Source organism: Crinia signifera, chromosome 1, assembly GCF_055691185.1.
Source record: "Crinia signifera chromosome 1, ASM5569118v1, whole genome shotgun sequence".
Taxonomy (NCBI): domain Eukaryota; kingdom Metazoa; phylum Chordata; class Amphibia; order Anura; family Myobatrachidae; genus Crinia; species Crinia signifera.
Window position 1 is genome coordinate 305,074,790 of NC_139217.1, and position 14,438 is coordinate 305,089,227.

The 14,438-nt window shown below is 41.8% G+C and overlaps 1 protein-coding gene across 1 annotated transcript in view; it reads left to right on the forward strand.

The window, feature by feature from the left end:
• The first annotated feature begins 2,720 nt into the window (after positions 1-2,720).
• LOC146075556 (transmembrane channel-like protein 3) overlaps positions 2,721-14,438 on the forward strand; it is an 81,485-nt gene continuing 69,767 nt past the window's right edge. The window contains exons 1-4 of the mRNA XM_083184901.1: positions 2,721-4,212; positions 5,167-5,346; positions 11,328-11,580; positions 13,107-13,241. Of these exons, the coding sequence (XP_083041027.1) occupies positions 2,721-4,212; positions 5,167-5,346; positions 11,328-11,580; positions 13,107-13,241 (2,060 nt within the window). The remainder of the gene's footprint in view (positions 4,213-5,166; positions 5,347-11,327; positions 11,581-13,106; positions 13,242-14,438) is intronic.

Consider the following 14,438-nt stretch of genomic DNA (forward strand, 5'->3'; position numbering starts at 1 on the left):
CGGGGCAATGTGGGAGGATATTATGTTGGCAAAAACTTTATGAGAGGGTAGGACATAATCAATTCTTGACAATGTTGCATGGGCCGCAGAAAGACATGTGTAGTCTTTTTCGATGGGGTGTAGTGCCCGCCAAGCGTCAATTAATTGGAGTCTCGTTGCAAATTCAGGAACTCCCACTTTTGGGAGTGAATGGGCTGAGGGGGGGTTTTTGGATTTATCCAGTGTTAATGAGGATACTAAATTGAGGTCTCCGCATATCACTAGGGAGTCAGGGATTTTTGGGGAAAGCTTTGCAATGATATGTTGAAAAAACTTTTTTGAGTACTTATTTGGGGCGTAGATATTGCAAAGCGTGAATGAACATGTACCTATTTTTAGGGTGAGAATGAGATATCTACCTCTCGGGTCTGTTATAATATCAGAGGCATCACAGGGTATGTGTTTTTGAATTAATATTACAACCCCTCTGGATTTGGATGAGTATGGGCTAGAGCCTAGTACCTTCCAACCTAGAGTATTCAGCTTCGTCACTTCTGCTGGGACTAAATGCGTTTCCTGCAAGAAGGCAATGTCAATACCTTGTTTTTTGATGTACATTAAGACTTTCCTCCTCTTAGCCGGCGAATTTATTCCTCCTACATTCCATGTTCCCATGGTTAACGTATCCATGATCCTCGGGTGAGTTTAAGGTTTCGCAGGTCTGTCAGTCTTCGTGAGGTAAGAGCTGGTGAAACATAAGGAGAGAGGGGGGGGGAAGGAGACAAAGACAGGGGGAACACAAAAACATAGCTACCAACTATAGTAGTTACAATATGTTTCATAACTATCAATTTGTTGATAATATAACAGGTAGAGAGAAAAAGACAAATTCCTAGTTATGAAATCAACTTCCGTATAACTATAATCTGGGTATAAAGAAAAGAGTAAAGCCTCAGTGGAAAGAACTCGTCCGGTAATACAACCGTGTAAGGGCAGTTATCAGAGCCCTCCACGACCCCCACCATAACTCAGATTTATAACACCATAAACACTTATGTTATGCATCATTCCCAGCTGAATGGGGAATGTGTGCGGGAGAAATACATTATTTATAAATTGAGGAAATCTTTAACGAGTGTCCCTGAAAAAAAAAAAAATTTGAAGTGGTAAAAATGACCTAAAAACATTAACTGCTAAACCTTGTGAGGAGAAACAAATATAAAAGAGAGGAGGGAGGCATTAGACCTGGAATAAGCTTTAGGTCTGACGTACATCTCTATTATAGGGAACCATTATAGGGAATCTGTATGGTTTGAGGATAACGTCCCTGATTTTGTTAAGGTATACATATATACCTAATAAAAGGAAAAAGTACCGTCCAAGGTAAAAATAAAAAATCCAAAAAGGAAGGAGGTAAGTTGCAATGTCGTTATTTTGATGGCATAGCGTTCTGTAAGAGAACCAATGTATTTAGATCTCTGACTGCTTAGGGAGGAGCACGTTGAGATGATGGTATCAAGCTGGTTCAAGGAGGGGTGGACTGGATCGGATCACTGATGTCATGGGAGAATTGAGTCGAGATCTCATCTAGGTACGCTTGGGCATCTTGTGGATTCATGAAGTCCTTGTGGGAGGAGCCATCGTAGATGCGTAAGCGAGCTGGGTATAGGAGGCCAAATTTTCGGCCCTCATGTATCATTTTGGAGCAAATGGGCGAAAAGGCTTTACGGGCCCTAGTAAGCTCCACGGAGTAATCCTGGAATATAAAAAGCTTTTGGCCCTCCCAGACCAGGTCTTTAGTTTTGCGAGATGCTGACCAGAGGATCTGTTTATGGAGGAAATTTAAACATCGGAAAAGCGTGACCCTGGGTCTAGGTTTGGAGGGTGAGGGGATCGGGCCAACCCTATGCACCCTCTCCACGACCATATCATTGCAGTCTTGGGCAACCCCCAATAAAGTAGGCAGTGTATTCCTTACAAAATGTGCCAGTGCTGTGGTCTTAATAGATTCTGGAATACCCACTATGCGAAGGTTGTTCCTTCTAGATCTATTTTCTATATCATCCAGCTTCTGCCATATCTGTGAATTATCAGAAGTTAAATGTCTGACGGTTTGTTTAAGTCCATCTACCTCATGAGCAGTGGCGCCTATCATGTTCTCAGCATGTGCCATGCGTTGGGTCAGGGAGTTGATCTGCAGCTTAATGTCTGTGACCGCTTGCTGTAACAACGGAGCCATCGTGGATTTGATGGCTTCCACGATGTCACCATAAGTTGCTGGGGCTCCCGGGTCTTTGCATACCTTAGTGGCTGGGTCTAACTCAGAGGCAGCCTTCTTTGAAGCCGGAGCGGCACTATCACGCTCCGTGTCTGCGCCGGGCGCCATGTTTGGGGATGTGCGCCTCTTGTCATGGCGTGCTGCGGGCGGATTAGCTGTGGCTGCAGGAGTTCCTGAGCGGTCCATGCCTGCCAGGAGGGGATCGGTAAGCAGAAGCTCTGTGTGCCGGGGTGTTTGGAAGCTGCGGACAGCCTTTACAAGGTACAGCGGGACGGTCTATGGAGGAGCTCCGGGTGCCTGCGTCCTCACACCATGAAGCCGGAACCGGAAGTCTGACAAATCCCTCTTTAAGCGGCTAAACGAAACCAGAGACAGGGTTAACGGTCACTATCTAGCCACGGTACACCGCAATATTGCTAGGTTGAACCAAAAATACTACCTCCTTGGCGACAGAGCGGGAAGAATGTTGGCTAGGAAGTTGAGGGGCAAGAGAGCCAAAGAAAAGATACACCTGATATACTCAGAACACGGGGCGAAAGTATTTGATCCTAACGAGATAGCTAATGTTTTCTCAACATACTATTCTAAACTTTACAATCTACAGGATGATCCCTCCACCCCCCAGCCTGACGCGGGGGGAATGGAGAATTTTTTCGACAAAATCTCCCTACCCGCCTTGCCCCCGGAGGCCCGTTTATCCCTTAACGCCCCCTGGACCTCGGAGGAGGTACAGGGCGCCATTGACTCCCTCCCGATTGACAAGGCCCCGGGACCAGATGGCTTCCCATCAAATTTTTATAAAACATTTAAATGCCAACTATCCCCTATACTGGCCAAAGTTTTCAATGAAGCTTCTGAAACTAAGCATTTCCCCTCAGAAATGCTCGAATCCCGCATAGTTACTATACCCAAGCCAGGCAAACCTCCTACCTCGGTCCAAAATTTTAGACCCATTGCGCTTCTCAATTCGGACCTGAAGCTATATGCTAAACTTGTTGCAAACCGAATAAGCCCTCTCCTCCCTTCCCTCATTAAAAATGACCAGGTGGGATTTGTCTTAAATAGGCAGGCCCCAGACAACACACGCAGGGTTATAGACGTTATTGAACATTGTTCAGCAGAAAAGATCCCCCTATTGGTCCTATCGTTGGACGCCGAGAAGGCATTTGATAGGCTCCACTGGGGCTTTATGCAATCAGCCCTGGAAAGGTTTGGCTTCCAGGGACGCATATTAGACTCTATTTTGGCCCTTTATTCCCAACCCTCCACTAGGGTATTTACCAATGGCTGTATATCACGAAGCTTCCAAATCACAAATGGCACTCGCCAAGGGTGCCCCCTTTCCCCCTTAATATTTGCTCTCGCAATTGAGCCTCTGGCTGAACGCATTAGAAGCGAGGGTTCCATTCTAGGCCCGATAATCGGTAATCTCTCCCATAAGATCAGTTTATTCGCCGACGATGTCCTATTATGTATCCTAGACCCCATAAACTCCCTTCCTGCCCTACATAAGGTATTGCGAGAATATTCCGAAGTTTCGTATTACAAACTCAATACCAGTAAGACGGAGGCTCTACCGTTAGGCCTCCCGCAAGAGCTAGTCATACAGTTGAAAGAAAACTACAATTACTCTTGGCAGTCCTGCTCTTTAAAATACTTGGGAATACAGCTGGCCCCTGGTAAAAATATCATTGATTATAATTACAACCCCTTACTAAAGGCTTTCTCTGATTTAACTAGGGATTGGATGATGCACAATGTCTCGTGGCTGGGGAGAATTGCGGCTGCCAAAATGGTTCTCCTTCCAAAATTAATGTACCTTTTCAGGTCCATCCCAAGACTTCCCTCTAAGGCCGTTCTTCAAAGATTTAACCAACTTATATCTAAATACGTCTGGAAGGGGGCTAGACCGAAGGTAGCAAAGAAAACCCTAATAAAACCCAAATCAGGTGGAGGTGTGGCATTTCCTGATTTAGAGCGCTATCTTGCTTCCTGTATCCTAAACCAAGTTAGGGATTGGATGTCACCCCTTGATCAAAAACCCTGGGTAGTCCTGGAAAACTCCTACCCCCACCCCATCCCATTGGTAGACTTGCTGTGGCTACCCCCTACTATAGCACGCAAATTCGCAGCGCAATGTAAATCTATCCAAGTAACACTTGACGCCTGGTATAAAGTGGTAGAAGCTACAGATAAGGCAACCCTACCAGCCCCCCCTCTGTCACTTAAAACCCTTAAGTCTTTAATCCCTATACCTCAGCTGAATAGATGGGTAGCTCAGGGCATATCTTCAGTGGGCGATCTCTACATAGAAGGACACCTCAGGTCATTCGCAGATATACAGAATAATTATAATATTCCAAAACAGGACTTTTTTATGTACCTACAGTTAAGAAGCTGTCTCCAAGCACACTTACCAGCATCAAACCATTCCCCCTTCATACCTACATATTTGAAAAATCTAGCGAGCTCCTCTTCCCATAAGGGGGGAATCTCTAAATGGTATACCCAGCTCACCCCAGCCCCGGATGGGCATAAATCACCCTCCCAAACACAATGGGAAAGAGACTTAAAAATGTCCCTCTCTGAGGAGGACTGGGACGGTATCTTCAAGTCGTGTTTCAAGATCTCACGTTGCTTACACCACTCTGAAATGTTCTTCAAACTTATCCACAGAGCCTACTTCACCCCGGAGAGGCTACATAGAATCTGGCCATCCACCACAGACCTCTGCTGGAGGGGATGCGGGCTGGTTGGAGACCTTATCCATGTCTTCTGGGAGTGCCCGGCTCTGTGGCCTCTCTGGGCGGAAGTATTCCTCCTAATAAGCACTATACTCTCTCGCCCCACTGCCCCAGACCCAGCATTTGCACTGCTCCACATTTTTCCACCCTATTTCTCTGCCGCAGACAAATATTTAGTTGGGCATGTGCTCATAGCCACCAAAGCTATGATCGCTAAACAGTGGAAATCAGAGGTCACCCCGACAGTAGACTCTATTCGAAAAAAAATCCACAAACACTACACCTTTGAAACCACTGGAGCGAAATACTCCTCAGCACCAAACTCAATCTTGATGAAATGGTTTGGTTGGTCCCTCTACTGTGATAAGGTGGGCGCCACAAACCTATTATGTGATTCTTCTGAGGCCTCTTCTCTTACCTCTTCCTCTATTGGCTTTTAGCCTTAGATCAATACTGTATAATGTTATACTATTTACCTCTACAGTCAGATGATACACCAACTGATTTAAATACTGGTATACCCCCGTTCTTCTAGACCAGAGATATGTACCCGTTCAATTATAACTGTTATTAGATAAGCAATTCGATGCAAATGCTCTCTGTATCTCTTCCTTGTACATGTTCCCTTCCCTTCCTTTTTTCCTTTCTGTACCCTCCCCCCCCCCCCCACAAAATGTCTTTCAGACTAAATTTTTTGCAATAAAAATTTAATGTTTAAAAAAAAAAAAGAACTTATTTTTTCAGTTTTTCAGACGGTCAAATAAGTCAAATAATTAAATTGATGATTGGTTATATATGGTTAATTGCAAATTTAAACTTTAAGGCAATAGTGAAAAATAACCCAATATGTGAGTGATGCAGTAACATTAATAGGGATGGAAGATGTCCATACTTTAATGGAGGAAATTGTGTAATCATTCAGTTCAAAAGGAAAACCCATAAGCAAAACTTCCTGTAACTTCTTTCTGTCCCAGTATACGGTGTGTTGAAACTGAAATCTAAACTCTAGTGTAAAAATAAAGCAGCCAGTACAGTATTTACCCTGCACAGAAACAAATTAACTCACCCAAATCTAACTCTCTCTGCACATGTTACATTTGCCCCACCTGCAGTGCAACATGGTTTTTGCCCGTTTGAGAAGAGGTCTTAGAATAAAACCTCTCTAAATAAATTTTATTTGATACCTTAGTAAATACTAAAATCATTTTATTATGAAAATATATTAGATTTCTGCTGTAAAGCATCTAGTGACCTCTGATTTATTCCTATACATTTTTAACAGACTTAAGACAGACAGCAAATATGTTTAAAAAATAACCTTTCTTGAAGTTCAGTTGTGTGTCTCGATATCACATTATGAAAGACAATAAAATCAAACTCACTGTCAATCTGGGCTTGATAAATGATTCTCTTTAATATCAGAAATCAAGCAAACCAGCCTGCCAGAGCTACATGTTATTTCTCTGTTCAACTATTCTGTTTGAAAATGCAGAACTTAAAATTTATATCAGAAACCACATTTTGCTAAATAATATAATATTGTTCTCATTTACATCTGGTGAATTAAAAATTCAAAAGCCACAAAAATGCTTTATTACATAAAAAAAAAAATCCAAATTTTTTTTTTCCAGAAAAATACTATAAAAACATGTATAAAATAACATTGTCCTAATGTTCATAATGTATTTCTAGTTGAAATACATTATTGAACAGAACTAATGTACAGGGGCATACACACGTTGAAATGTGTGCTAAGCGTTTTTTGCTAAGCTATTTAGGGTAGGCAATTTCTCGGTGTCTAGATCACCCATAGAGAGCCCATACACATGCAGAGATTTGTGCTAAGCAATTTCACTTGAACAAAAAAAAAAAGGCAGGGTAGTGGTTCAGGATGAAGTAGATCATGATTTCTATCGCTCCTTCTGTACATAGAGAGCGATTTGCAGTCCATTGCTAAGCAATTTGACTAGATTTTGACTACATGCACTGACTTAATGTAGCTAGCGGCAGTGGCGTAACTAGGGCTCCATAGCCCTAGCAGTTGCGGGGGGGAGCCAGCAACACATGGGCTTACTGTCACAATGCAGCACCTGTGGGAGCTGGAGGCAGGAGAATGCCAGGGGCTAAGTAGGCGTTGGCGCTAGCTGCTAAGCAAGGTATGTGAAGCAGGGAGGCACTCTCCCCGCTCTGCTCCATTTCTGAGATGAGGTGCGCTGTCACTGCCAGACTGCTGAGTGTTGCAGCCTGTGCCTATTTGTGACAGGCAGCTGGGCCAGCTTTATGTCCCTCTCCTCTCCCATTGCCACACTTCACTTGATTTATGTAGACTGTGGAAGGCTTTATAATCAACCTAAATCCTTACAGTAAAACACATTACAGTGAGGCTTTAGATTGATTATAAAGTCTGCCACAGTCTGAGTAGGCTGAAAGAAGCACATGAACTTCCCTGCTGTGTCCGGACACCTGCTCCTGGAGCCTGCCACCCACCATTGGCATCAGGAGGACCTGGCACCCTGACTCCTATCCTGTGTCAGGTCTAAAACTCCTCTATGTTGTATATTCAGTGGGAAAACAGGCACATGAGGGATATCTGTGATGGGAGGGATAATTGTTATGGGGGCACAAGAAGGATATTTATGAAACAATATATATATATGGGAGGGGGAGGGGTGCAAAAAATTTTTCATCAGGGGCGCAAAATTTCTAGTTACGCCACTGACTAGCGGGCGATAGCGGTGTGCTGGACTGCGCATCACCATCGCTTGGGGGCATACAGTTTAGCAATCTGTGCTTACTTTCTAAACGATCTGCTCAGATTGCTTAGGAAAGAGCACAAAATCACTCCATGTGTATGCCCCTTAACCCCTTACCACCACAGCCTGTTTTTGCCTTCCTGACAGAGCCCTTTTTTTCAAATCTGACATGTATCACTTTATGTGGGGATAACTTTTTATTGCTTTTACTTGTCCCAGTGATTTTGAGATTGTTTTCTCGTGACACATTGTACTTTAAGTTAGTGGTAAATTTTGGTCGATACAGTCTTTTTTTTTTTGTGAAAAATACCAAAATGTCGTAAAAAAAATTGAACATTTTGCAATTTGCAAAATGTTAAATTTTCTGCTTGTGAGACAAATAATCATACCACTCAAAATAGTTAATAACTAACATAGACCATATGTTTACTTTATGTTTTAATCATTATTTCAACCTCCTTTTATTTTTTTTGGACACTAGGGGGCAGCAGAGTCAAAATTATACACATAACTCATAAAACGCTGCAATTGGCTGTTCACATTTGAACAGCCAATCGCAACGATCGCCGATGGGGGGGGGCATCGCTGCCCCCCCTGGGCAATGAGGGAAGATGTCTGCTGTCAGGGACAGCAGACATCGTCCCTCTGTCACCGCGTCTATAGACGCGGTGACAGTTTAATGGCATGACGTACATTTATCCAATGTGTCGGGAAGTACATCCCGACCATGACGTAAATGTACGTCAAATGTCGGGAAGGGGTTAAAATATATTTCAAATATTTTTGTCAAAACCTAGAGTATATATGTATTAACAAGTAGCAGCACTCAAAATATCAAGTCCTATTTAGACAAGTTAAGTAAACCACATTTTATGTTGATTTATTACAATTACTTTTATGAACCTTAACCCCTTCATGACAGAGCCAGTTTGTGCCTTCATGACAGAGCCATTTTTTTCAAATCTGACATGTTTCACTTAAGTGGGGATAACTTTTTTTTGCTTTTACTTATCCCAGTGATTTTGAGATTGTTTTCTCGTGACACATTGTACTTCAAGTTAGTGGTAAATTTGGGTCGATACAGTCTGTGTTTTTTTGTGAAAAATACCAAAATTGTGGTACAACTGGGCAGTGAAAATGAAAAAAATAAATTTTTCATTTTCACAGCTCAGTTGTATCAAAATTGGTGAAACCCCGGGGGGTTTGAAATGTACACTATACCCCTTGATGAATTCCCTGAAGGGTGTAGTTTGCAAAATGGGGTCACTTGTGGGGGGGTTCCACTGTATGGGTGTTTCGGGGGTCATTCAACCAGAATCTGTGCTGCAAAATCCAAAAATCACTCCTGCCATGCACCCAACTGGTATTTTTGGTCACACGTGAGGCATTGCCGTACTCGGGAGAAATTGGGGCACAGATTTTGGGGTGCTTTGTCTCCTTCATTCCTTGTGAAAATGAAAAATTTTGAGCCAGATCTGCATTTTTGTGTAAAAAAATGTAATTTTTTACACAAAAATGCAGTTCTGGCTCAAAATTTTTTATTTTCACAAGGAATGAAGGAGACAAAGCACCCCAAAATCTGTGCCCCAATTTCTCCCGAGTACGGCAATGCCTCACGTGTGACCAAAAAATACCAGTTGGGTGCATGGCAGGACTCAGAAGGGAAGGAGTGATTTTTGGTGGTGGAATGAATGGTGGGTGCTATGTCGCATTAGCAAGACCCCCGAAGCACCAATACAGTGGAACCCCCCCACAAGTGACCCCATTTTAGTCACCAGCTTTGGGAGGGGGGCTGGCGCTGCGGCTGGCGGGGGGGTGGGAGGGGTGCTGGCGCTGCGGCAGCCGGGTGGGTGGGAGGGAGGGGGGCTGCCGGGTGGGAGGGGGGGGGGGGGGGGGCTGGCGATCGGTGGTAATCGGTGCGGTATATACACACACACACACACACATATATATATATGTGTGTATATATGTATATATATATATATTTATATATATATACATATATATACACACATATATATATATATATATATGTGTGTATATATATATATATATATATATATATATTTTCAGTGCATATATTTAATTTTATAACTTTTTCTGCAGCTTGATGCTGCTGCTGCTGCTGCGGGGGGGAGGGGGGAGGAGGGCAGCGCTGCGTGCGCTCCAGACGCTCCGGGGGAGCCGGGGGAGCTGCTGCTGCCGGGTGAGTGCCCGGCGGGTGCGAGGGGGGGGCTGCACATCGGTGGTGATCGGTGCTGTACCTGACAGCACCGATCACCACCGATCCCTGTGTTACCGAGCGGCTTAGCCGCCGGTAACACAGGAAACGCTGTGAATGGCTGTTCAGATTTGAACAGCCAATCACAGCGATCGCCGACCGGGGGGGGCACCCCTTCCCCCCCTGGGCGGCGAGGGGGATGTCTGCTGTCAGGGACAGCAGACATCACCTAACTGTCACTGCGTCTCTAGACGCAGTGACAGTTAGAAGTCATGACGTACATGTACGTCAAATGTCGGGAAGTACTTCCCGACCATGATGTACATGTACGTCAAATGTCGTGAAGGGGTTAATCACAGACAAAGTTTGTGAATAACCTCTCTACAGTATGTACACATATCAAGCAGAAAATACTGCTTGATATGTGTACATACTGTAGAGAGGTTATTCAAATACATAAATAAGTGCCTACACATGTGCTAATGAGATCAACATAATATATGTTACTTGTTTGAGTGCATTTGAAAACATGCGTGTGTCTATAGGGGCCTACACATGGGTAGATTTTGGTGAGCAGTCTGAGCAATGTAGACCGCTTAGGATCGCTCAGCGCACACAGCACTGCACAGAGATGTGTCAGGGATGTGTACTGAGCTGTCTGTCAGGGATAGTGAGAATACTGGCCCTGACCAGCGATTAACTAGATTTAACACTGCTGACACAATAATCTTACACTTGTTGCTTTTTTTTTCACATATTTTATAAATGCATGAATGTCCATCATTCAGTACATAAAATAAACTAAAATCTTCTTTCTTGGTTCATTAAAGTCCATAGGGATATTTAACTGTATTTTTAATCCAATGGGAGATGCAGTTGCTTAATATGAGCACTCGCCACTGTATGACTGGTGTGGAGTAATCCTGAATAGCAATTCAACCAATCAGAAGTATTTTACCCACACTAGCCAGTAAGTGGAAGTTAATGTGGATCAAAGATGTTCAGTGGCAGCTGATTATGGCAAACAACTGCATAATGTACCGTTGTTTGGTATTTTCTCCTATTGGATTACAAGGCAAAACTATTTTTATTAGATTATTATAAATAATTAAATTCAATTCAGATGTAAAGTACAACAGAACATGCTGGTACTATGTAAGAAAATATTAGTAAATAATAAAATAAGATTAAAAACAGATTATTTAAGTTTATATTAAACTTTTAAACAATTTATTTCAAAGAATGGGGCCTATTATGTAATATCTCTTGTCTGGAAATTCATGTGGAAGCATTGGTGGGATTTAAGTCCTAGGAGGAAACCCCTTTTAAAACATTTTTTCTTTCTGCTTAAGGGGAAAATTATGACTCGGAGGATGAGGAAAATAATCCCCCGAAACGTCGAGAAAAAAATTGGAGAGTACCAGATATGAAGCCTTGGTTGGCAGAGACGGACGATGAGAACATAAATGCCACAAATGAAGAAACCAATGAAAATGGAGAAAGCCCTACTACTGGCAGGAAAGGGAGAAAAGGACGGAAAGGACCTCGACCAGCCAAAGGAAAAGGAAAGGAAAAGAAGGATAAGAAAAAAACGGATGCTGATGGGTAACTTTGATGTTGAGTGCACAAAATGTATATTTACGCCACTGCAACCAATGCATTGGTATGCTGGTTGGAAAGATAATCGGGCTGTTTGGGGGAGTGAACAATAGTCATTCAGTTGCTAAATCGACTAGTTGGGAAAATCAACCATAGCTGATTTTTTTCCAACTAATCATCCTAGTGTAGGGAGCAAGTAGGCATTGATTATTAGGTGCGAGCTCTAGAAAGTGTTGTTTTCCGGAGCTTGATACATACAGTATAAGGAATGCAGTAGAGTTTTTGTAGTTTGCAAAAATTGCACTTTTTGTAGTTTTCACTGTACAGTATTTTACCCTTCCTACTACATTCTGCTCTAGAAGGGGACTTAGAGAAGCAACTAGAGTTCATCACAGACTGTCTTCTAACTTTGCTTGACCTACTAATCCTGCCAAGGTTGTTGTTTGCACTTGCATGCCCAATCATGTCATTCCCCATAGGGTAAACATACAGCACAGCACAAACAATACTGCATTAGTGTGTATTAGGCCCTGTCAGCTGAGCTATAAATAGTACCTTAGAAGAGAACCTAGCTATGTTATATACTAAAATGGTGTTAAGTATGTGCACATGGCCATTAAAATACAGAGTATTTAAGGTATAAAAGGGAAGAAAAAGTAGAACAGCACTGGATTTCACTGAGTGTGAGTGGAGATACACATATGTATCAACGTAAAATGTATATTCTAAAAAATAAGGATATCCTAACAAATAAAAACAATATACATGTGCAAGTAACAATTCCCATGGAGAGGTGTCTCTCTAGAAGTATTGGGATTGTGGCCCCCTTCAAAAATGTTGCTATGGACCCACCAAGTTCTGGCTACACCCAGGCATGCACACTTGCAGTATGTTTTCCTTACCGCTCAGTATGAAGTACATACAGTATACTCCAGTCTCACTGATGTTTATTCAAATGTAAAATTGTTGCCAAAGATTTAGTTGGTGATAAAATGCTATCTTCGGGTCAGATCTATATATGACTCCTGATGTGCATAGAAACATGGACACTTTCAGAGACATGTTTGACTGAAAGTAAACAATCACATGCTGGATTATTTATATAACATCTTTATTGATTTAAGATACCCTGTTGAATCTCAAGAATAATATTCCTGTATTATTTGGTTATATGCTGTCTGAAATTTCAGAACCAGCATATTTCTGTATTTTGATGTAATGAATGGTGTTTTAATAAAAACATTTAAACAAACAAAAAAAAATTGCTATCTTCGGACTCCCACAAATATTGGCAAGTAGTGTATATAGTACAGTATAATTTCTCCTGGATTCTATGATGCAGGGGTTTTCTCATGTGTTTTTTCTGCATTTCAGTTTTCATTTATTTAATTTGAATAAACTGATTGTTTTGATATTTGACAATCTCTTTCAGATTTTAGTGATCAATTCTGCTGTTAGTTCTATTCAGTATTTTTTCTGGTTTTACAGTAGTTTAGATTTTATATATACTGTACATATCTATCTAAATGCAGGTCTGACTCTGACGAAGATGAAATAACAGATGAGGAATTAGAAAAATTAAAGGAAGCAGTAGAGGAAAAAAAGAAACTGATTGCAACTATAAGGAACAAACCTTGGAAGATGAAACAAAAGTTGGAAGTCCTAAAGTAAGACCTTGCTGGCTAATTATTTGTGGTTACATTTATTTAGTACTATTTTTACAAAACCATTTACAGTATATATATATATATATATATATATATATATATATATATATATATATATATTTTGTGGTAGAACTAAAAGCAAATTGACCATATGCTTACAGTGAACTAAATGCATTGATTCAGAGAGGAATGCAGACCACCCATACCCATATACTATTTTATTAATTCTTCATCATCAGCCCTATTATTGGTGCATGTGTAACACATACCTCCCAACTTTTCAAATGCTGGCATCAGGTCTCCAGTGTGCGGCCTGCACATTCCCAAAAGGGGTGTAGCCTCGTGAAGGGGAGGTTGCTTCATGGCAATATGGCAGTGCCGCAATCTTGATCTACCCACCCCTTTTTTTTCACTGCCCTGCTGTTCCAACTGCCCCCACCCCCACAACTGCCAGCTTCCAGCTGGCTAGACGTCACACAAAAAAAAAAAAACATGACTGTCATGCGAAAATTGGGACAGTTCAGCAGTACTTTAAGATAACAGGCTTATTATTGTTCTAGACAATTATTTTGAAATACCTCCAGTGAACATTGCATATGTCAGTACACCTCTTTTCTGTGTCTTCGGTCCCAAATACAAGTGACATGCATGTAATTCTGCATATACTTAGTTTCAGAGAAGTGCTAAATTATCGCAGATATTTTATGCAAATAGGCGTATGGTCAATTTAGCACCAGCCCCTTTAGTATGTGAGGTTTTAGAAATGAGAGTTTCAGTCTCCAAGCTCCCATCCCAGAGTGCATTTATTCATTTATTCCAGTAAGCCTGCCCACTCAATAATCAGGCAGCAAATCAGAACCTGCCTCTCATCTGTGAGAGAAGGGTTTTATTAGTTACTCTGTTTATTGTACTTTAAACATGCAAAACAAATGCCTGTGTTTTTTTTTTTGGGGGGGGGGTTATGTAATTTTACATACAGCAAGCCAGATTCAGTAAAGCAAAAATGCAAGCATTTGTTACCATGCCTCTGGTGCAAATACATTTATATTGTTTCTGTGCAGAGTAAATACTAGCTGATGTTGCATGTAGACCCCAGTTATTAGCTTTATTTTTACACTGGAAATCACTTTGAACACAAGCCACCTAAATCTAAATCTCTCTGCACGTTAGATTTGCCCCACCTGCAGTGCAGCATGG